Genomic DNA, 25666 nt, shown 5'->3' on the forward strand with positions numbered 1-25666 from the left:
GCGCAGCTCCGCTCTATCCTCATGGAAACGTAAGAAGGGTGCCTTACAAGAAAGAGCACTGAGCTCCGACACCCTTCTAGCTGAAGCCAAGGCCAATAGTATGACAGTCTTCCAGGTGACGTATTTTAGTTCCACCTCCTCCATGGGCTCAAATACAGAGGACTGGAGAAAAGCCAGTACCACGTCCAGGTCCCATGGAGCAGTAGGAGGTCTGAAGGGAGGTTGCAGCCGCAACACCCCCTGGAAGAAAGTCTGTACCTGAGGAAGAAAAGCCAGCTTCTTCTGGAAAAAAATGGAGAGGGCGGATACTTGAACCTTCAAGGACCCCAGCCGGAGTCCTGAGGCCAAACCCTTTTGCAAGAATAGCAGTAATCTGGCCAGTTTGAAGGTCACCGGAGAAACCCTCCTGGATTCGCACCAGGCCACATAGGCCCTCCAGATGCGGTGGTAATGCACCGAGGTAACCTGCTTTTTGGCTCCTATCATGGTTGGAATCACCGCCTGCGGGATCCCTGCCTTCCTCAAGATGGACCTCTCAACAGCCATGCCGTCAAATGAAGCTGCTGTAAGTTGGGACAGGCGAACAGACCCTGTGTTAGCAGGTCTTCGCAGAGAGGCAGAGGCCATGGCTCGTCTACTAACAGGCCTGTTAGTACCGTGTACCACGACCGGCGAGGTCAGTCCGGGGCAATGAACAGCACCGTCACCGACTCCCGTCGGATTCTCTGCAGAACCCGAGGGATGAGAGGCACTGGAGGAAAGATGTAAAGGAACTGATCCGTCCAGGGTGCCGTGAGAGCGTCCACAGCCACCGCCTGTGGATCTCTTGTCCGAGCGCAGTACCGGGGCAACTGATGGTTGTGTCTGGAGGCCATCATGTCTATCTGCGGACAACCCCACCGACGGGTCAGGGTCTGGAAGACCAGAGGGTTCAGACACCACTCTCCGTGGTGTACGTCCCGCCGGCTGAGGTAGTCCGCCTCCCAATTTTCCACGCCTGGAATGAAAATGGCGGACACGGCCCCTGCGTGCTCCTGCACCCAGCACAGAATCCTCTTTACCTCTCTCATCGCTGCACGGCTGCGGGTGCCTCCCTGCTTGTTGATGTAAGCCACCGCCGTGGCATTGTCGGACTGCACCCTGATGTCCCTGTTCCGGAGAACCACTTCTGCCCGGAGCATTGCGTAATACACTGCTCGCAGTTCCAGCACATTGATGGACATCTGTGCTTCCTCCGGGGTCCACAGTCCTTGGAAGTGGAGGCCCAGCGTGACCGCTCCCCAGCCCCTGAGGCTGGCGTCCGTGGTGAGGAGCGTCCAATTGTGAATGGCGAACCTCCTCCCCTCCTGCAGGTTGCTGGAGTTGAGCCACCACGCCAGTGACGCTCGAGCCTGATGGAGAGAGAGATCCTCTGCTGTAGAAACAGGTGTGAGCCTGTCCACTGGCGGAGCAGACACAGATGGAAGGGGCGAGATCGAAACCGCCCGTACTGCACCGCCTCGAACGTGGCCACCATCCTTCCCAGCAGCTTTGTGCAAAGGAGAACTGTGACTGTTCGATGCTGCAGCACCAGTCGAACCGCTTCCTGCAGGGACAAGATCTTGTCCATGGGGAGGAACACCCTTCTCTGGACAGTGTCCAGAATCATCCCTAGGAACAGGATCCTCTGCGATGGGGTCAGCTGTGACTTCTGGATGTTGAGCATCCAGCCATGGGACTCCAGGGTCCGACGTGTCAGTTGGATGTTGTGCAGCAGAACCTCCTTGGACGGAGCCTTCAGCAGAAGGTCGTCCAAATAAGGGACAATGGTAACTCCCTGAGCCCTGAGTATTTCCATCATGACAGCCATCACTTTGGTAAATACCCGAGGCGCAGAGGAGAGGCCGAATGGGAGGGCTCGGAACTGTAGGTGATAGTTCTGGACAGCAAACCGCAAGAAAGCCTGGTGAGGAGGCCAGATTGGGATATGCAGGTATGCATCTTTGATATCGATGGATACAAGAAACTCCCCTGGTTCCAGGCCTGCAATGACAGACTGGAGAGACTCCATCTTGAAGCGAGTGAACCGCAAGAAGGGGTTGAGCTGCTTCAGGTTCAAGATGGGTCTCACTGAGCCGTCCGGCTTGGGAACCAGAAAAAGGCTGGAATAGAAACCCCTTGCCCTTTCTGGTTCCGGGACCGGGATAACCACCCCTTGATCCCTGAGCTTTTGGATGGCGGCCTGTAAGGCCCTGCCTTTTTCCTGAGAAGCTGGCAAACCTGTGGGAAAAAAACGTTGAGGAGGAGGCAACAAGAAATCTATCTTGTAGCCTACTGCTACCAGGTCTTTTACCCATGCATCCTTGCATGAACCGGCCCATACCTGATGGTAAAAGAGAAGCCGGCCTCCCACCCTGTGATCTGGACAGGAGCTGGGGGAGTCATGCTGAGGGCTTTGAGGTAACCTTTGCATCAAGTATTGGAGCACTGGCTGATCCTCTGCCTCTTCCTCGGAAGCCTCTGGAGCTAGTAGCCGCTCCCCTAGACCTACCCCTGAATCTGGGGGTGGGCCGAAAGGACCGAAAGGACTGCCCTCCAGTAGTAGGAAATGACCTACGTGGGGGAGGGGCTGCAGTGGGCAGGAACTGAGACTTACCCCCTGTAGCCTGCGAAATCATTTTGTCCAGCTCTGGACCAAAGAGGGCCTCCCCAGCAAAGGGTAATGCCTCCACCGCCTTTTTGGAGTCGGCATCTGCATTCCACTGTCTCAACCAAAGAGTACGGCGAGCAGAAACTGAGAGAGCAGAAATACGGGCCGCAAGCATACAAACGTCTGAAGAGGCTTCAACCAAGTAACCTGCAGCCTCACGTATGTGTTCCACTAAGAGCAACATATCACTTGCCCCTGGGTCTAGAGAGGAGGCCACCTGGGATGCCCATACCTCCATGGCCCTATTGACCCAGCAACCCACCTGTGCCTGACGTTGTAAAAGACCAGCGGCTGTATAAACATTCTTCAGAGCACTCTCTAACCGCCTATCAGACACATCTTTTAGGGTAGAGGCACCTGGGATGGGTAACACTGTCTTTTTAGACAAACGTGATACCGAAGAATCAACAGCAGGTGGCGTCTCACATGACTTTCTAGCATCCTTAGGAAAAGGATAGGCAGTGAAAAATCTCTGAGAAACCTGAAACTTTTTGTCTGGGTGTAACCAGGCTTTTTGCAAGTGTTCATCCAGCTCCTCTGAGGCTGGGAAATATGCAGACTGTTTTTGCCTTTTAGCAAACACTGAGGGACGCGCAGCCGGTCTCACCTCCTCTGCTACATTGAGGGTTAACCGGACTGCTTGTATTAAGTCCTCTAAACCCTGAGAAGGGACATCAGTGTCTTGCATAAGCGGAGCATCAGGCTCAGCATCAGGCTGAGCATCAGGGTCATGAAATTCACCCTCCTCTAGAGCTGGCATGTCATCATCTGTATCATCTAACAGAGGGACCTGAGGAAACATCCTACTAGCAGAAGCCAGTCTAGGGGGAGGGGGTGAAGAGGTGTCTGCATGCAATGCTCTAGACAAACTCTCCACAGCAGAGGTTAACTCTGCCTGCTGATCCCTGGCTGCATCCCTATCTTGTCTGGCAGAAGATAACTCAGAAGCTAGCTGAGAAATTACTGTAGACAATTGTGAAGCCCATACAGGAGGTTCCTGCCCCGATGTAGTTGGGGTGGGAGCTGGGGATGCAGTACATGAGGGACATAAAATGGCGCCCTCCGCGTGTGGCGCGAACTTATTGCTGCACTTTTTGCACGCAATCTTTTTACCAGCCATCATACACTCCGCAATCTTACACAGAAAGGAGAGAAAGATGGAATACCGGACAGGAGAGGAGGTATAGGAAAGAGGCAGAGTCTGCCACGAGGCCGCTACGCGCACTGTATATAAATATAACTTGCGCCGGCTAAGGGACCTTTTTGGACACAGTCCAAGCTGCCCTGACCTCCTATGTCCCGCTGTGACTCACTGAACCAGGGTCACCGGCACTTCACAGACGCTTCGAGGGAGCCGCGGATCACGCTGCTGCTTCAATGGCCGCCGCTCCTACAAAGAAGGAGGAAGCGGAAGTACCCAGCATGCCGCGCTCTCGCTCCTCAGGAATGGCGCCGTGTTTAAAAGTGCGCTGCCGCTGCTTTTTACACTGAATCCCCCGCAAGCGGGGAATCAGTGTTATACTTACCCCTGCCGTAGCTGTCGGGTGCGGCATGCTGAGTGGTCCTCGAGGCGCGCTGCAAGCAGCGGCGACGGGAACTCAGGATCAGTGGATCCTGCAGCCAGGTACCGGAGGCGAGCTGCATGCAGCTGCGACCGGACCTGCCGACAGCGCCCGCGTCGCAGGCAGGTAGGGACAGGGAGCTACCTGCCTGTCCTCGTGGTTGTCGCCCAAGAGGGTCAGACGGAGTGGTTAGAGTGCACCGAAACGGAAACAGTCAAATGCGGAGATGTAGCCAAATAAGCCTGAAGAACAGCAAGATGGATTCATGGAACCAGCGTCTGTTTAGAAGCAGGGGACACACGCTTCATGCTTTATCATGCTTTATCATGCCATAAAGCACAGCATGTAATAGGATATCACGCTAAAGGGAGACTGAAAGGAGAAACAATTGAATCGCACTGGGTGCCCATTCAGATATCCACCAGGGACCACATTGCACATCTGAATCAACCCAAGTACGCATTAGCTATCAAAACGAGAGCAGGTTAAACTGCACTTTTGATTTTGAGGACATAATAAAAATTAGTTACAGTATGTCGGATTTCTGGAGTAGAAATCCACTAGTCTGAGTTAGCAGCACGCCAATCAGAATGGCTGTGGAACCTTTCCTCTGTACTATTCACCGTATTGAATCAACCCCATAGAAAACTAGCATTGAGAGATATTTTTAGACGTTCATAAAGCAGTTACTAGTATTACAGTAGAATGTAGTAAAGTGTTGATGAACTAGCTAAGAAACTTAGGTGATGCAATAACAACAAATCCACAAAACAGATTTGTATTTCTCAAAACAACATCCTACTACCTCAAAGTTATAATACATAAAAAAATTAAAAGGTGCACAATCAAATAACAGACCTATACCCACGGAAGGCTTGGTTTTTGGAAGGCAAAAACCTATTTTTAAGATTTTCCAGGAAAAAGAGGAAGGGGAGCAATGTTGCGCATATGCCAAATGCTGCAAACATATCAGAGATTTTCCAAAGTTACTATAAAACATACATAAGTGCGGATAGGTAACGAAGGGCTAAAGGTGCCCATACACGTACCAATTACCCAGTACTTTTTTTGCTAAAATAGCATCACATCCCATGCACAACGATGCTATTTTAGCACAAAAAGTACTGGGTAATTGGTACGTGTATGGGCACCTGAAGATTCATCTAGACCTTTTGGGAAACATAGGAAAAAACATTATGCACAAGCAATACTCCCAAATGCAGGTTATACATCTATGGGCCTGATACTTAACATCAACAATATACCAGGGTAATGGTAAAAAGCAGAGTGTTAAAAATCCCTGACTTGCAAAATCCTAATCATTTTTAATCAAGGGGAACAGGGAATTGTCAAAATACTCCTTTACTGTATGGACCCCATAAGTCAATCTGATCTAATAGCATATGGATAGTTATGGAGCCCATACATCAAGACTGTGTCAGGGGAATTCCCTGTTATGCTGATGGCTGGGTGGGGCGATCGGAGAATTCCAACATGTTGAATTTCCAGACTCAAAGTTTCTGACCAAAAAAAATGTTCAATTCGCTGATACACCTACAGATCAGTGCCTGATCGGCACAATGGGGAATCACCGTGCTGTTTTTGGCTCATATTAGTCTCAAATCATCCTACCTACATTTGTCTTACAACAGAAGGAATATAAAATAATAATAATAAAGAAAAAAGTGGAAAATCCATTCGGATCACATGATATTTCCATTTTTCACACTCTGGAAATGTTTAGCGGATGATGGTGTTCTAGTATGTGCACTGGAATCAGCGTGGATGTTCCATTTCAATATCAAAGCATTAACAATGATCTCATTAAACCCAGCCACATTAAAGTGTGATAATGGAAAGTTCCTTGAGATAGAAGATCCTGCCTTAAACAGAAGACGCCAACATCAATCACTTAGCCTGTTTAGTATTTCGATCAACCACAATTTTTTTGGGCAATATTGAATAATATAGTTGGCAGAAGAAATACATAAACCAGGTAAATGCTATCACAGCCATATAGTGCTGTCATTTCCACCAGTGTCCCATCACTAATGCATATTAATCCTGAATCTAAACCAATTTAAGACATTTAGTAAATGCGTTTGTCTGGTTGAAAGAGTTCCCCCCATTTTACTTCAGGTCATAGGGATCCCCAATGATGTCTAGTTTATAGCTATATTGTTACTTACTTTGCACAGCTGGAACAAGTCCTCCTGGCAGGAGGCATGGGCCTGGCAGGGGGTACAGTGTAGCCAGTAAGGCATAGGGTGGAACAAAAGAGCTGTGTAGATCCCTTACGCTGGTATGCAGTTTGTCCTTTCTGAAGAACCTTTTTGCAGCCCGAACATGAAACTCTGATAGATGTTGTGGGCACTGCGGGAACTGCTGGGACAGATTTGTTCAATCCTGGGGAGCTGAGGGGAGTCTGTAAGCCACTGGACAGCTGGGGGGCTATTGAGGGGACAATGAGCAATCACACCAGTTAGTTTGCAAGCTATTGAAATGATAAAATGTTTAATGAAAATTTCAAAACAAATTTCTCACCACTTGATAGAAGTGTTTAGCATCTGTGTCCAATACTTTAATACAGACACAGAAGTCTAAGGTGACTTATTCATTTTATAATAAGTGGCTAAGATGAGGACAACAGAGGAAAAAGCTACATTTTTACATTTTAAGTAAAAAATTAAGTAAACTTATTCTGGTTATGCTGCAGTTACAGGTTCATATAACAAAACTAAAATAAGCATGTACTGTATCACCATCAACACAAATGTAAAAGTAAAAAAAGTGCCTCCTCTTCAAATCTGTGCTTTTACTTCTCAAGATATAGTGCCTCATTCGAAGGTGGGAGTAAAAGACACATGAGCAAGTAACTGTGCACCCTGACAACCCACATTGCACTGCAGGTGCAGAGACCTTTAGATATGAGAGCGATGGCCAAGTGCAAAATGAAGCGCTCTTTTTTGCTTTACTCCCACCTCAGCATCAGACACAATTTAACATTCATCTAGTATTTGCTAAAAGTTAATGTGACATGATAAACACAACATAACCGATATTATTTTGTTATTAACAAAAACAAATATGAAGAATGAAGGTCTTTCTTTAAACAATGAACCAAGCTCCCTCCCATTTAGTATCTTGCAGCAATAACAATATGGTAATGATTTCTACCAACTTCTGATTTGGACAGCGTGGCATGGTGCATGGTCCGCTGGAGCAAGTCAGCGGTGGTGCAGTGTGGATCAATTGGCTTTAGGGAGGATGGGGTGCGGGTGCCAGTCACCTTGCTCCACGCCACTATGGCATGGGCAATACATCGCACGGCACTCCAGGGTTTGTGAAATCAAAGCAAATTTATTTGTGCAACAGTTTCGAGGCTCTAGGCCCCTTCGTCAGGCATTCTTGCTGTATGCATACAGCAAGAATGCCTAACGAAGGGGCCTAGAGCCTCGAAACTGTTGCACAAATAAATTTGCTTTGATTTCACAAACCCTGGAGTGCCGTGCGATGTATTGCCCATAGTGGGATCCATCTCCAAAACTATCTATCTAATCCAGCAAAGGCACCCAGGTACGCACAGTTCGTTAATGGATATATAGTTGGTGGTAGACATTGGTGGAAGTGGGCATATAAAAATATAAACATTGGTGGGCAGTGGTGCCAATAATATATACATTGCTGGCCTGTGCCAGCAATGTATATATGTACTGGCTTAAATATATTACATTGGTGCCTAGTGGTATCAGTAATATATAGATTGCTGGCATGTGCCAGCAATCTATATATTACGGGCTTAAAAAACACAACGCATTGGTGCCCAGTGGAGTTTTTTTGCTCGACACTATAGAGCAGAGCAGCCAGCCGGGGTTCTCAAAACAGCAGTTTTGAGCGATTTTCAGCTCAAAGTCTGCAAGTATGTATAGGCCTTTAGGGTCAGTTATGTAGTAATGGACAGGATTCATTTCTGTTTGTGCACAATTTGACTATTACATTGCACATAAATAACTTAAATTGGTCCTGGACCACCAACCCAGGGCACCCCTGCAAGTCCTCCAAGGAACCCCAGGGTGCCATGGCACACAGTTTGGGAACAACTGGTCTAGACATTTCATTGATACAGATGTGTTTAATAGTGTACACATGGGTAGACTTGGTTTTCGATTCGATTTGTACTATTCAATTTATCTACTGCTTTTTGAATTTCATATTAATACTATGAAGTCTTGCCTGGCAAGACTACTTTTCTATTTGATTTATTCAATACCCATTCAATGTCTATTCAATTTGAACTATATAGTCCAAATCAAAGGTGAAATCTCACACAGTGTGTACATACTATTATACATTAATGCCACATCAAAACGGCCCTTGCTTGCTCTGAGAGAATTTATTGATTGAACCTGCATATAAATTGAACAAATTAAACACTTGCATGAAACAAAATCGCTTACTAAGAATATATGGATTTATTTCATATGCAAAAATTGTATTGTATGGGCAAATAAGTCATAATATCTATACAAAGTGCTGAAATTCAGTGACTGCAACTTTTTTTATGCCCGGTTCCATTGTGCTACATCTGCAAAATTGTACATATTTAAATTTAATTCCTGTGCAGTTAATGTTAAGCCTGGCATCTGTAGTACAGACTGACTGCTGTTTCACTGCATCGCTGGTGTCTCACGCGCAACTCGTGGTGTATTTAGAATGTAATAGCCTACAAGTTTAGCGGGTGTGCTGGATGCCGGCCAAACATTGAGGTTTTTCTTAAAAGGAGCAATAAATTTACAATGCATAGTTTTTGCCCCATCGAAAAAAAAAAACAAAAAAAAACAGTATGGTCGGTATCCAACAAAGCCATTAAACGTAATTATTTTCTTTATTACTGATTACATTTAATTTTTTTCCTCAAGTGATCAGGATTATTGATCTATTACATGACACAACTGTCAGGCAGATTTTCAGTAGAATACTTTGGTTTAAAGAGATCATCCCATGGATTTAATAATTGAGAAGTATTCATGTCCTATGGCTCCAGAAATCCTCTTATCTTATTATTGTCTCAACAACAATTATACCCCTATCACAGTGCTTGACAATCTTATTAGGTTCTTGTGGTCCTATGCTGTGTGGTCTTAAGGCGGATCAGTGCAGTACTGTAATGGTGTTCAGACACTGGTTGCACACAACCCTTTGAGATAGGCTTTAAAATGAATTACACAGTGCTTGAAATTTGTCAGCTAGGAGATGTATATTTTGTACCTAGAAATTTTTTTGGGGGGATGCAATTATGGTAGACCAATATCGTATCGCACACAAATAAGACCAAAAGCAAACAAACAAAAAAACTTCACAATGCCACTCACCCAGGGGACTTCCACTGACTGAAAACACTGCACTGATTTTCAGTTCCCCATCGGAAGCTTTTGGCTGCTGGGAATATTCCTGTAATACATAGAATGATCACACACTTTGCAACTATTGAGAACGAACAAGGAGCAATAGTGCGAAGCGGTTACTGATGTGACGAAAAAGAAATATAGATCAACTATGTTAATTTAAAGAAACCTGCAAACTACATTTAACACATTACATATAATAATGTTAAAGGATCTCAGTCGGTCCTCAAAACACTAAACAGTTTGTGTTTTTCAGGTCTCCTGTCAGAATCACAAGTGAAAGAATTAGCGCCAGCTAAGTAATGAGCACACCTGTACACCTACCAGGTGACCTGCAAAACACAAACTGAGTGGGGTCTTAACCCTTTGAGCACCAACAGCTCTGTGAGATGTGCAAAATATACACAAAAAAATGCCAGAAATTGCTCACATTTGTTATATAAATTCAAACAATTAATGTTATGTAAAAAAAAAAATGATTCTATTTCCTATATATAAAGGTAAACATTACAGGTCATCGTGATGAATAAAAAGGTTAGCTGGGGGGGGGGGATGTTTGGTCAGCATGGAGTAGCACTCATTTGTTGCCATCTCCTTGTTCTCATAGAGGAGTAGGAAGGCATATGATTCGTGTATATCTGATCCCGACTTATGACACAGTATGATTCCAACAGACAAAATATCCATGAAAACGCCCCCTGTGAGACCAAAAGTATCCCCTTTTTCAAATGTCGCAGGATTACGACTTCATTTTTCAGGATAGACTTGGCCCTCGTTACACTAGATATGTTACCTAGGGTGCGCTCCTCCAAATATGTAAGATGGGGTATTTCAGATCACTCCCCTCATTACATTTCTATTTCAATAGTCAGCGTGGCCAAATATTCTGGAAATTTAACGCATTCTAGCTCATGCGTATGAGGGCAGGATTGGAACTTGAGGCTGCATGGAAGGAGTTTTTTGACCATTACTCTGTAGGGGTGTCTGTGGGACTTCTATGGGATGCCTTTAAAGCCTTTCTTAGGGGGACATTGATTCAAAGGGCAGTATTCAATGAGGATAATTCGCCCTGTTTCACGGCAAATGTGCTATTTTCGCATTGGAAGGTGATTTTTTGGGTCAGAAAACGAATCACCCTATTCAACGTGCACTTCTCGCCGTCTTTCTAAGTGATTTTCGCCGTGTGTCGCCGTGTAGCAAATCGGCATCTTTTCATGGTGAAGTAGAAAGTGAACTTTTAAAATAAAGTTGTTGTTTTACATTTGGTGTCAAAAAATCAGGAATTTTATTCTGTGAAGGGGCATGCTATTTTTATTCATGTGCTTATAGCACATGAATATATATATTTAAAAAATATATATATATATTTTTTTTTACACAGAGCAGCCAGCAGGAGGCCGGGAGCCGCTCATTAGATATTCATATATTCACTGCACCCAATCATTACATATGCACGATCAGGTGCAGTGAATACCTGGTCCCCTGCTGGCTCTCCCGGGGGGCAGCCTGTGCTGCCTGGCTCCCAGGGAGCCCACCTCCCCCCCACATACGTTCTGGGGCAGGCAGGAGACTTCCATCTCCCTGCGGCGGTTCACACTCGCGGTCAGGGGCAGCGAGCCCCTGCAACGTTGAATGGGGGGACAGCGAGGCTCCGGAACACGGCGGGCAGTGGCGACTGTGCAGCGAATCCTAAACAGGATTCGCTGCAAGCCATGAATATTCTCATTGAATACGGCCCAAAGAGTCTCTAGTTTAAAATCCTTCCTTTAAAAACCAGGAGCTTATTATAGAGTCTAATTGTGTGGCAGCGGAACGGTGTTATCTTAGTGATAAATTGGACACCTCCAAGTCTTTGTGGTTAGATGCTCGGAAGGAGTGGAAGAATGGTTTAATAGATAAGATGCGCAATAAGCTTTTATATACCTCTCACTCGTTGTATGCCTCCAGTGATAGGCCGGGTAGCTTTATGGCTCATATTTTAAAGAGGTGAAGTTACTGAATTACAAACTTCAGATGGTAACGTAGTCCCAAAAACCCTTGATATCGCAAATTAATTTGTATCCTATTATAGTATGCTTTATGACTTTAAGGCCACTTGTGCCTTGGATGATACTTCATGCTTATTTACATGGTATTCCACTACTGTCGTTATCCAGTGAACAACAGGTTTTTTTAGGATTCTTTCCATTACAGAAATGACTGCTGCTATACAGGCTTCCCCTAGTGGTAAGGCCTCGGGATTGGATGGCATTCCCTCTGAACTATATAAGAAATACAGGTTGAGTATCCCTTATCCAAAATGCTCGGGACCAGGAGAATTTTGGATAACGGATTATTCCGTATTTCGGAATATTTTAATATTTCAATGATGTATTTTGAAGTATCTTGCATTTATGCTGTATAAACACATAATATACACACAAATATATTTTATTACCATATAAAATACACACAAATATATTTTAATTGTTCAAAAAACAAGGTTTCAAAACGTGAAACAAAATGTGTGTACTATCTCAGCACCGAATTTGAATGCCAAGCAATCATTGTCTTGCACATATATAGTGCCAGTTACATATCATGTCCCCAGTGATGCTGTTCCAAATGTCCCCAGTGAGTTTTTAGCAAAAAAATATTTTTTTTTCACTTTCTGGAATGTCCGTATTTCGGAATAATTTGGATAACGGATATTGGGATACGGGATACTCGACCTGTACCTCACTTTTTTTTCTTCCCACCTACATACTCTTTTTCAACAGATATTTGACAATGAAATTCTCCCAAGCCCTATGAAAGAAGCTCTAATAATTTTATACCTAAACCTGCAAAAATACTACGAAGCACCCTGAATCGCATTGTCCTATTTCCTTATTACCAGATATTAAGATCCTGGCTAAGGTTGTGGCTACCAGGCTGACAAGTTATTACGCACATTATCCATCCCGATCAGAAGGGCTTTATGCCATTGCTTCATTAGATGCAGCAAAGGCTTTTGACTCTGGAGTGCGGCTATCTCTGGGAGGTGCTGGATAGATTTGGTTTCGGCCCTAAATTTAGCAGATTTATTCAAACTTTATAGTCCACCCCTGTAGCCAGGATCTCCTTTAAAGGATATTTGTCTCACTTCTTTCCCCTCTTTAGGGGAACGAAACAGGGTTGCCCCCTATCCCCAAAGTTGTTTGCTAAAGCCATTGAGCCCTTAGCTTGCCTGATTAGGTCTAATACTTTGATTAAGGGTCTAAAAGTGGGATCTAGGGAGGATAGAATAGCGTTACATGCAGATTATATCCTTTTTATTCATGACTACCCTGCCTCTCTACCCACAATATTTGATATTATTAATTATTTTTGTCACTTTTCAGGTTTGTTAATCAATTGGTCTAAATCCTTTATTACTCCACTGAGAGGTCAGATTCCGAACCCTTCCCCCAATCAACTTCCACTACCTCGGACAGACTAGTTTAAATATCTAGGTGTCTGGATTTCTAAGGCTTCCAATATGTATATCCCTCTGTATTTACTCCCAAAGATCTCTTATCTACGTTCCAAAACTCCGACATGGAGTAAGTTGCCTTTATCGGTTACAGGAGTTTAACTTGATTAAAATGGTATTTCAACCCAAATTATTATATGTCCTTCAGCAGCCTCTGGTACACATCTCTCAAAAGTTTTTTAAACAAATGAATAGCCTTCCGATCGACATACACACATCAACCAGGTCAAAAATGTATGGGAGGACGGTCTCTCCCCGATTTTCAACAATACTATTATGCATCTCAGTTAACATTTATTTGGGAATTGCTGAATGAGGTTGATGAATCCTCTTTACATATGCCAATAATACTCAGTCTCTCTCCTGGCCAGACCACTCTACAAACATTTTTAAGTATCATTGTTAAAATTTCTACTCTCCCTATACTCAAACAGGCGATTACTATATGGAAGATGGTACATAAGCTCATGAATGGTCAAGGATGGGACCCAGATACTCCTATATTCAATCCTAATGGTCTTCCAGAACTGTCCTCTCTGCAGGTGCGGTAGATATGGAATAAGCTGGGGTGTTTATACATCGGGCAACTTATAGTCTGAGAACACTTTAAAATCCTTCAAGGATTTACAAATTGATTTTGCAATTCCCAACTCTCAGTTTTACAGGTACCTCCAGTTACGACACGCCCTTAACACACAATTTAGATCACCCCCGTCGGTCCCTTTTGGACTCCCCAGTTAAGAAACCGTTGCATGACAGGCCAAATAGACACTTTGTTTCCATTGCCTATGCATTTATACAGCGAATCTACCACTCTGACGCCGAAAATGGGAAGCTGATCTGGGAATGCTTTCAAATGATATTTGGACTTGCGCCATTAAGACTCTACTACTGCCAATAGATAAACAGAAACAATTTTATATTTTGCATAGAGTTTATATAACGCCAACATTATTATGCCGCATTAGTGGCTCTAGTTCCCCGTCCTGCCCGAAGTGTGGCTCCCTAGATGGCTCTTTTCTCCATATGATATGGTCCTGTCCTACGATCATGCTGTTTTGGAAAGGGGTCATTGACATCCTAGTGACCACTGGCATTCCAAAAGTCACTTTTTCACCAGTGCCTTGTTTATTATCGGCCATAGATGAGGAGATGCTACCTGATCTGGATAAATATTATAAACTTGTGTACTTTAGCTCGTGTATAGCCAGACTGGCTGGCGAGGAAAGCTCCATGCACACATTCTCGGATATCTCTGGCGAATGAGGTGGTGGGTCACGAGAAGTTTGTATAACTTGCTAGGAGGGCTAAGAAAAACACTTTTCTATAAGGTTCAAATCGCTTGACTCTACATACTCAAAGGCACCGGTACCTGATGTCTAGGATGACATTGTTCCCCCTTCACGCCTGTTATATAGTGTATAATTTAAATAAATTGCCGCTTACAGTCCATTTATGGTACCCACATATTTATTTAAGACCGGGTCCACTCAACAAAACCTCCTTGGCAAAAACTCCTTCCTTTCCCCATTTTTTTTTTTTTTTTTTTTATATAAAATGTTTTTTATTGAAGCATCAGGTGCCAGGTCCACATACAGGCAGTCAAGTAATACACTTGATAAAGTTTCAAGTAAACACTAACATTACCTTGAATTATTGTCATCATGAGGACAACAGGACAACTAAATAGTAGATTTACAAATAATCATAATACAGAAAACCAGATCACACAAGGCAAGTAATTGTCCTGTCGTCCAAAAACCTTCAAGGTTTAAAGAGTTAGCGTCTCGCCCTCCCCCTGCCGCTAACCCGACCCATAAAAGATTTTCATGGAGTATGCTAGTCTAAATTCCATTCTCCCTCTAATTACAAACGGATTTGGAGGATCATTTGCAGCTAATTGCATCAGATACCATGAGGAGTTTTTCAGGCTTTCATGTAATTGTATTTTCAAAGGAGTTGATAGGGTGGCTATATGAGTTTCCCACATAAGAAAAAAAAATCTCTACTTTGATTTCTCTATCCAAAATTACCTCAATCCATTGCATTCTAAATGGAAAATGTAACTTGGCTTTAAAAAGCGAGAGTAGGGATGGAAGAAGTTGCAACCAGGTTTGTAAAATAGCTTTACAAGCTGCTGCGCCAATGGCTAGTAGGAGACGTTTACCACCTTGCGTTATACGAGTATTAGGAGGAAGTATCCCAAATAAAGCCCATTCTGGGTTCCTTCCCCCTTTTACGTCACAGTCAGGGCACTTAATACCTGTTCACTGAAGTCTATGCTTGAAATTCTAATTATTGGGATGGAATGAGGCCACACTCTTTACTCAATTGTATTTTATTTATTGATTGTAATGTTTTTTTTATCCTGCCATCATATCATGTATTGTAATAACTGCTGTATGTACATAGGTATCCTCTCCCAGGATATTTTTGGACCTCTCTTTTCTGGAGAGTGGTTTTCTTTTTGCCTTTCTTGTTTGATCTATAAAAACTTTTTAAAATAAAAAAAAATAATAAAAAAATGATTTACCTCTGAGTTCTCTGGCTCATCTTTGACTTTGTCCACAAAATTGGGTGGAGGTGCCAAAGCTCTTTCATAATCTTCATCCATTGGCTCCTCCTTTATTCGGACACTTGGGGCATATGAGTTGCCCAGATTATCACCCATTGGCGATTTGCTACTGTAGTTGTAACCAGATTCCTGACACAAAAAAGGATAGACAAAGCCTGTTAAATGGTACAAGATACCCTCAAACAGTACCACATAAAAAGCTTAAAACTCATAATAAAACCATAAATTGTGCTGATACTGTGCATTTAAATCCCCAAGCTGCATCATATAAGGGTACTCTTTACCTAGAACGGCACCCATCGCGACCATCGAATGCACTAAAAAACGGGTGCGATGCGATGCCCGCGATTTCCCATAGGGACCAATGTTAAAAATCAGATTGGACGCGATTTTAGTGTTCAATGCCTCAATGCCCGCGATTTTTCCATAGGAAACAATGTTAAATGGGCCACAGAGCCCTAATAGTCCCCCTGAAGTGTGAAATGGCCCCCACAATTTTTAACAGCACCCCACAATCAACGTCAACCCGAAGTGTGGCGAGCGCAGCGAGCCCGCGAGGGGCGGCGGTACGCGTCCTCCGACCTTTTCATACCCCCACTATCCACGTCGGCGTGGAGTTGAGAATAGAATAGTGTGGCGAGCGCAGCGAGCCACCGAGCCCGAAGCGTGGCGAGCGCAGCGCGCCCCGCGAGGGGACGCGGATACCTTAACAGGTAAACGCGTCCCCTCGCGGGCTTCACAGGTGTCCGCGTCGCCACGGACACCTGTGAAGCCCGCGAGGGGACGCGTATAACTGTGAAGGTATCCGCGTGCGCTCGCCACGCTTCGGGCTCGGTGGCTCGCTGCGCTCGCCACACTATTATATTCTCAACTCCACGCCGACGTGGATAGTGGGGGTATGAAAAGGTCGGAGGACGCTTACCGCCGGCGCTCGCCACGCTTTGAGTTGACGTTGATCGTGGGGTGGCGTTAAAAATTGTGGGGGCCATTTAAGACTTCAGGGGGACTATTAGGGCTCTGTGGCCCATTTAACATTGTTTCCTATGTAAAAATCGCGGGCATTGAGGCATTTAACGCTAAAATCGCGTCCAATCTGACTTTTAACATTGATCCCTATGGGAAAATCGCGGCCATCGCGTCGCACCCGTTTTTATGTACCCGCGATTTTTTACCCCCGACGCCCGCGATTGTAATCGCGGGCGCCGTTCTAGGTAAAGAGTACCCATATAAGTTAGGGTACACACATGTAAAAGTGTACAAATGTCTTACTCAGGGTTTCCCAAACATAGGGTAAGATTCAATTACCCAAGGTAGCCTCGGGCTTTGATGTGGGAGGCTATTCAATTATAAATAAGAGAATTGTGTAACGATCAGCACTACCCTTAAGAATTAGATTGATATTCTTTTGGTACATAAGCTATTCATTTAGAAATTCTCCTGAGAGGCTGGTTAACACCGTTAATTTTGTATGGTAATGGACTTTAACACTTAGAAACCATGAAAAGGGTACATATTCCTGCATTAAAGTCTGTATGTTGTTACCCAGTTTGTTTTATCACGGTCTACTATTGTAAAGCGCAACGGAATATGCTGCGCTATAAAAGAAACTGGAAACAAATAAATTTTTAAAAAAAATGTAGTGGGGCCAGATAACTCCCAAATTATCAGGAATTTTATTTCACCAGCCAGATGCGGCTGATAAAAGAATCATTGCAGCTAAGTGAACATGCTTGTGCATAGGTGACTTAATTAGTACCACAGTAACATTTAGTAATATGGAGTTAATGATTACAGGAGAAAATCCCTGGGAACTACAAATTTGATTTGGGTGGAGTTCACTGGGGTGATCAAACAAATTGAGTGAATGTCACATTGAAATAAGTGCACTGTTCTTCATTAGAACACATTGGGGGTTATTCAGTTCCAGAATGATCTGCATCAACATCGGTATTTGCGGATGCAAACAGCTCCTGTGATGTCAGACTGATCGGCAACAAACTGTTGACAAACGGAGGTGTTGTTTCGCCACCATTTATGGAAAAGGAAAGGTTGCACAAAGATTTCCTGGCCTCTAAAACTAGCAGTTTTTGCGGTAAAATATGTGCCGAAAACTGCAATAAGTTGAGTAAGTGATCCGATACTGCATCCAAGGATGCAGGTCGGATCATACTGCAGCAGCATACTAAATATTATAGACACCACCCACTGCATTACCTTACAGAATTGTCACAGTGACAGCAACTTCAATCACATTTGTATTAGCCCATTGAACCATAGTTTTGAATGGAGCTCTTTAATATGTCACAATACTATCAACATCACAGTTACGGAACGTACACACTGTTCAATTTTGGACAGGTTTTCGATTCGATTTTGCTTCCATAAGTGGTACCAAACATCTGTGTTCTAATGTAGAAATAATGCCACAGGCATGTTTGCATTTACACCCACAAAATGGGGGTCTACTTTGAGAATTTCTAGTTTTATTATAGAAAATGATGCTAGGATATTTTTTCTTCATTATGATTGTTATCATTTTCAATTGTTTATTTTCTTCAGTGTTTCACATTAAACAGTGTGCATTTTAATTTATAGAAGAAATATAGGGGTCAAATATCTATTACATTACAACACAGTTTTAGTCATGTAGACACACATACTGTACATGGGTTTGCTTACAATCACATTCACACAGATTATTGCCTTACCCTGAAATTGCTATCTGGGGCTTGTGCCGCTAACTGTGCTCGTGCGGATTCCTCCATTGGACCTGAAAATGTGGGAGAGAATGATTTTAGATCAAAAAACAGTGCCAATTATTGCATACACACAAAAAACATATACACCTTTTACTTGTGAGCTTCATTCCCCTTCCATCCAAAAACAGAAAGTAAATAATTGTTCCACCATTACCACTCTCCCGAATCAGGGTATAGCCATGGCAGATATATACAAAATTACCAGAATGGGCTGGAAATGAGCACTGAATTTAGGGTAAGTAGATCGCATCAGTATCCATAATTACCTATGCAGCATACATGAACTGTGGTGCACTTGATGGGTAGAGAAATGTGTGAATAGTCACTATATATTTGTCTATGTATTATGCCATTTAATTACAACATATTCAAATAAAGAAAGGCGATGGCGATGCACAGGATCACATATCGCAGACTGGGGCAATAAACTCGGAGCGATCAGTGCTCCATTTCTAAGCAATCTAATGGTTATGAATATGCCCATAACATTCAGTTCTACTATAGTTATGGCCTTATCACTAGTTGAATCATTCTATTTTTCAGTAGATGCTGAATACTGATTGTGTTGGTAAACAAAGATCAGGAAGGATACGGTCATAATAAAAAGCAAAAATGTAGCCAGATTAACTTTCTTTATTTAATGGCATGGAGGCAGGCTATGAAGACTGACAACAACAAAAAAAAGTTAAAAAAAGTATGTATTCGGTGTTGGCCACTGAAACTGAAAAATGTTCCTTTCGCTTGCCTCGACTGTCTAAATAAGTTTATTTTGACTTTTTGCTGCAAACTGTCTAAACTCAGTAATGTTATGATGTGTACACCTTAATGAACCTATTTAATTTATTGCCAAATTATTAAAAAAAAAATTAATATTTATTATTGCCCATAAGAATATATGTAGATTTTTTACACTTTTTTTTTTTACTCAACCAAGTTTTGTGGTCTCTCCCAGCATGCAGTGGGATGAGGCCAGAGGGGGCTGAGGTGACGGCAAGGCGTGGTGAGAGAGGGTGTGATGCAGAGGGCTGAGGTGAAAGGGTGAGGCGAGAGGAGGTAAGGTGTCAGGATGAGGCAATGGAGAGGTGGTGTGAGAGGCAGGTGAATTGACAGTGCGAGGGGGTTGACGTGACACCGTGTGAGGCAAGGTGACAAGAGTGAGGAAAAACCTTTTCTTTACATATTTGTACAGAAAATATGTATAATTTAAAAAAACTTTAAAAACATAGCAGCTTACTTGGAGGGACACTGCCATCGGTGCCAATTCCCAGGAAGGATGGGCAGAGCAAGGGTTGAGACGAGCCTGGGGCAGGTATCGAGATGCCAGAGGCGGGCTGGTCGGACACGGCAGGGAGGCATGAAGGACGCTTACATAAACACAGTCGCTGGGTGCTTGGCTCAGCTGCTCCCCAGTGACGGCCTCTTGGAGCAGTGGCTCCCTAATACCTAATGTGCGGGGACCCAACTCACAGTGAATATTAATTAGCGGGTCCCCGCTCCAGCGCTGCTAGGGATAGCGGCGCTGACCCGCTCATTAACATTCATTGCATGCTGGGTCCCGCTAGTTACTACTGCGTGGCCTGTGAGTGCGGCCTGGTGGGAAAGGAGCTCTCAGCCAGGCAGATCCACCCGTTCGATCTTCCACCAGAATAGCATTCTGAATAGACAGAAGAACAAACTGGCGGAATGTACACACAGCCAGACAGGCATATAGAATATTTATATATTCATATGCATGCCTGGCTCTGCCTCGGTAGCACGACCATCCACTACCCCCAGGAAGTTAGAAAACTGAAGCCCACTGACAAGGCCTCCGGTGCCAGCTCATATTAGAAACACTGGCCAGAACCCAGAAGTAACTCTCCTTCACGCTGCCCCCAGCAGCTACAACCATGTTGCCTGAGCCACCGCCGGAAACGGAATCGCCACGACTTCCATTCAGTGGAACGCATGATGCCCGCTGCTGGAGCGGAAGCCCCGCTACCATCACTTCCGCCGGGTGGAACAGAGCCTCTTAATGCCAGGAGAGCTGAAAGCAGAGGGCTCCATTTAAGCATATACCCGGCATTCACTGGTGTAAGGGTTCATCTTTGTGCGCACATGTCGGCCAACGGCATCGGACATCATTGAGGTAAGGTCCCGCCTCTCCTACTCTACCCCAGGGGCAGCAGCACAACCAGCCCACTGCCCAAAGAAAAATAAACACTACACTATAAAACTTACTAGCCTGCTACTGACAGATAGGAGACAGGAAAAAAGACTGGCATATGTGGGGAGGAGCAGGCTTATATAAAGAGGTGGGCAGATCCTAAGAGAAATTGCCTGTCTATTGGAAGGGGAAAGAGACGTAACCCCCCAAATGTGAAGGGCTGCCATGAAGTAGGAATAAGAAAAAACATTGCGTTAGAACAGAATATTATCGCTGGGAAATTCAATATGTAAGGGACGGTCTGGCTACTTCTAGGGCTCACTGGTTGGAGGCTTCTCAGTCTGCTTAGATGGCAAATTTTGATGACCTAAAGCCGGACTCTATTGCTGAATGGGGGCTAGATGACGTCCGTTTTCAGCAGTCCCGGCTGTGTGATCCCGGCATGGGCTCTGTGGACCTGCATGGTGTTTTTCTCCGAAGTGCTGGGTGAGCGGAGTCCTGCTTCCTGTTCCTGACAGATGACATGGGGGGCCGCTGGACACGTGTTTCGCCTACGACGGCTTCTTCATGCAGCCATGAAGAAGCCATCGTAGGCGAAACAAGTGTCCAGCGGCCCCCCACGTCATCTGTCAGGAGCAGGAAGCAGGACTCCGCTCACCCAGCACTTCGGAGAAAAAAAACACCACGCAGGTCCACAGAGCCCATGCCGGGATCACACAGCCGGGACTGCTGAAAACGGACGTCATCTAGCCCCCATTCAGCAATAGAGTCCGGCGCAGGAAACCGTTTTCACCTGCTAGGACTATAGCAGTGTCAGGTATGGGAGCGATCTCAGATAGATGCTGAGTTCTGCTCCACAGGATATTCATTTACTTTTGCACACTGAAGTACCTATGATTAATTGTGAACATTGATTAACCATTGGAAACCTGCGTGGGACCACAATAATTCAGTGACCTTTTCACTGCCACTCCAGTTAGCCAGCACTGCTGGTAATAATACCGGAATCACTAACTAGTGTAACTTTGTATGAATTATATTTTACACCACTAATGATACAATTTGTACTGCAGGTAGCAATACGGTGCCAGTAATTTAGTAAGCGCAGCCGACTAATACCAGGGTGTATAAAATCTGTTTATCCTTTAAGGTTACAGTAATTATACTGGAAGTTAACCAGAGCAGCCATCAGTGACAGACCTCCACCCATTATACCACCATACCTCAATGGTCTGCCCAAAACCCTTCCGAACTTGGAAGCCAAGCAGTGAAGGGCCTGGGCAGTACCCAGGTGGGTGACCCCTGGAGAAGTTCAGGTGTGCTATCACACTTTGGCGGTCATTCTTGTCATTTGATGAGCAGCTTTGGAGTCGCCTACTGCCTGTGTCCGAAATATTGCCAATATAGGCACTTAATACAATATATATGACGTGTGGTAGCTAATCCCCCCAAAAGAAAATTTCACCCCTGGGGATCAACTCATTTCTCGCAGCCTACGGTCACTCTGGTTCACATACCTGAGTTGACTATATGCAGTAAATGAAAAATAAAAGTGTGGTTTATATTGATTTATTTGAAAAAAAAAAAAAAACAGTAAGTAAAGTCCATGTGACATAACCACACAACAAAAACTCCAACTATATTAATTATTAATTCTTTAGCGCCTCCAATTTTTTAAGCAGGTTCATAAATAAAAGCTATGTTTTAACCCCTTCACGACATTTGACGTATATATACGTCATGGCCGGGAAGTACTTCCCGACACATGACGTATATATACGTCATGACTTCTAACTGTCCCCGCGTCTATAGACGCGGGGACAGAGGGACGATGTCTGCTGTCCCTGACAGCAGACATCGTCCCTGCATGCCCAGGGGGGGCTGCGATGCCGCCCCCCCGTCGGCGATCGCTGTGATTGGCTGTTCAGTGTGAACAGCCATTCACAGCGTTTTCTGTGTCACCGGCGAATAACGTTCGCCGGTGACACGCGATCGGAGGTGATTGGTGCTGTAAAGTACAGCACCAATCACCGCGGGGTGTAAGGGTGACACTGGTGTCACCCCACCTCACCCCGCCCGCCCCCAAAGGCCGTGATTGGTCCGTCGGACCGACGGACCAATCACAGCCATGGAGGGGGGTTTAAACTAACAGGGACTGCACTGCAGACGCCATTCCGGTCTGGAATTGCGTGCAGTGCGGTCACCGTGCCTAGCTGCCGCGATATACTGACCAGAACCTTGCAAAATACTTACCTGATCCTTGCCTGCTTCATCACTGCTTGTAGTGTGCTGGATGCTTCCTGGATCCTGTTACTTGTGACTTCCTGTGAACTTGTGCTGCTGCAGTGTAATAGCGTTAGTTAGATAGAGAGAGATAGAGAGAGATAGTGTCAGAGAGTGCTATATTTTGTGCTGCTGCAGTGTGATATAGTGATAGAGAGAGATAGAGAGAGATAGAGAGAGATAGAGAGAGATAGAGAGAGATAGAGAGAGAGAGATAGAGAGGCCTAGTGACAGAGAGTGCTATATTTTGTGCTGCTGCAGTGTGATATAGATAGAGAGAGATAGAGAGAGAGAGATAGAGATAGTGACAGATTGTGCTATATATTTTTTATATAACTGACTGCTGCCCCCCCTTTTGTGCTGATCAGTATAAATTAACTGATCAGCAACTTTTTGGGGGCGCAGGTTTTTTTTTATATATATATATATATATATATATATATATATATATACCTGTCACTGCTGCTGCTGCAGTGTCATAGAGTGTTAGATAGTGAGAGATAGAGAGATAGAGAGAGATAGTGACAGAGAGTGATAGAGAGTGCTAAATTTTGTGTCTGCTGCCCCCGCCTTTTGTGCTGATCACTATATCTGAGGTGATCAGCAACTTTTTGGGGGTGCAGAGGTTTTTTTTTTTTTTATATATATACCTGCCAGTTGCACTGTCAGTTGCACCTTAGATTGTGCACCTGCTGCCCCTCACTGGTAATCAGTGTCGCATCACTGATCACCTTTTTTTTTTTTGTGTGTGCTGTGGGGTCTTTTTTTAATTTTTTTTTTACACACACTGTGATTTTGTGGGTGTCCTGTGGCCGCTGTGCGCTGATCAGTGACGTACATCACTGATCATCTTTTTCGGCACAGGGTTGATCTATTTTTTTTTTTATCAAATTCCTGTTGCCTTTGAGCGCTGTTCAGTGACGGACGTTACTGACCAACATCTGTGCTCAATTTTTGGCGCAGGACCTTTTTTTTTTTTTTTTTAACCCCTTCAATTTTTTTTTTTAACCCCTTCAATTTTTTTTTTAACCCCTTCAAAAAAATTTTTTGTATAAAGTCTTTTTTTTTTTTCTGCACTACATACACACTCCACACTACATACCCCCCGGCTTGAAATAAAGTTTGAACCCCCCCCCCCCTACACTATACACGTGTTGAAACATTTCACTACCAGTAACGCAAAAATAAAAATGGCATCCCAAATGTCATCCCAGTCATCCAGAAGAATGTATTCAGTGGAGGAGGCATATGCCATGCTTGCCTCTGATTCTGACACAGCCAGTGAGGCAAGCGGGGAATTTGAAGGATTCGTCTTAAGCTCCTCTTCCTCCTCTGGTGATGAGGGACCCCCTCAAAGATGCCCCCGTAGAGCAGCTGAGACCCCCCCCCCCCCAATAATTGATCTCGTATGGACCCCACCACCAGACAATTTTGAGCCCCAGGTTCCTGAGTTTTTGGCCATGCCAGGAATCCAATTTGATTCCACAGGTCTCAGAGAAATTGACTTTTTCAAATTATTTTTCTCTGATGATTTTATAAATTTAATGGTGGACCAAACTAATTTATATGCCCAGCAGTTTATTGCTCAAAACCCCACGTCATCATTTGCTAGGTGGACCCCTGTAGATGCAGTAGAGATGATGACGTTTTGGGGTCTGGTGTTTCATATGGGCATAGTAAAAAAGCCACAAATTAGGCAATATTGGAGTACAGATGTTCTGTACAGCACCCCATTTTACCGTATGGCCATGACTCGGACTCGTTTTGAGGCAATCCATAAATTTATACATTACACCGATAATGCACAGTGCCCACCCAGAGATGATCCCACCTTTGACCGGCTATTCAAAGTCAGGCCGGTCATTGATCATTTCAGTGCCAAATTTGCAGAGCTATACATCCCTGAAAAATTTATTTGTATTGACGAGTCCCTTATACATTTTAAAGGAAGGGTTAAATTCCGCCAGTACCTTCCCAGTAAGAGGGCAAGGTATGGCATAAAAATGTATAAGCTGTGTGAAAGCACCACAGGGTACACCCACAAATTTAGGGTATATGAAGGGAAGGATTCAAGAATTGAACCGCCAGAATGCCCCCCCTCCCTCGTAGGTGTTAGTGGCAAAATTGTCTGGGATTTAATGCACCCCTTCCTGGATAAGGGTTATCACCTCTATGTGGATAACTTTTACACCAGCATCCCCCTGTTTAAGGCCCTTGGTTCAAGAGGTACAGCAGCTTGCGGTACTGTGCGCAAGAACCAAAGAGGCCTCCCCAAAACGCACATTGCCCAAGTAATGAGAAGGGGTGAAAGCAGGGGAATATGCACCGAAAATATGTTGTTGGTCAAATATAAGGACAAGAGGGATGTCCTTATACTGACAACAATTCATGGAGACAGTACCACCTCCATCCCTGTACGAGGTACCAGTACCCACACCTCAAAACCAAATTGTATCCTAGATTACAATAAGTACATGGGCGGAGTGGATCTTTCAGATCAGGTACTGAAGCCGTACAGTGCCCTGCGGAAAACAAATATCTGGTACAAGAAGCTGGCCGTGTATATCATCCAGATGGCACTGTATAACGCTTACGTGCTATTCCGTTCTACCGGCCAGAGGGGGACATTTATGCACTTTCAAGAGGAAGTCATAAAGGGCCTAATATTTGGGAACCAGCAGGCAGAGGGCCCCAGTACTTCTAGTACTGGCCCCCGTATTGTACCAGGGCAGCATTTTCCCAACGAAATCCCCT

At 44.4% G+C, this 25666-nt stretch overlaps 1 protein-coding gene across 3 annotated transcripts in view; it reads right to left on the reverse strand.

Moving 5' to 3' along the window:
* ZMYM4 (zinc finger MYM-type containing 4) overlaps positions 1 to 25666 on the reverse strand; it is a 119912-nt gene that overhangs the window by 42587 nt on the left and 51659 nt on the right. For all 3 annotated transcript variants that reach the window (XM_083173487.1, XM_083173488.1, XM_083173486.1), the window contains exons 3-6: positions 18433 to 18494; positions 15683 to 15853; positions 9624 to 9702; positions 6441 to 6702 (exon numbers count right to left, since the gene is read on the reverse strand). In XM_083173487.1, coding sequence (XP_083029613.1) covers positions 6441 to 6702; positions 9624 to 9702; positions 15683 to 15853; positions 18433 to 18494 — 574 coding nt within the window. The remainder of the gene's footprint in view (positions 1 to 6440; positions 6703 to 9623; positions 9703 to 15682; positions 15854 to 18432; positions 18495 to 25666) is intronic.

The sequence above is a fragment of the Crinia signifera genome, chromosome 2 (assembly GCF_055691185.1).
Source record: "Crinia signifera chromosome 2, ASM5569118v1, whole genome shotgun sequence".
Lineage (NCBI taxonomy): Eukaryota > Metazoa > Chordata > Amphibia > Anura > Myobatrachidae > Crinia > Crinia signifera.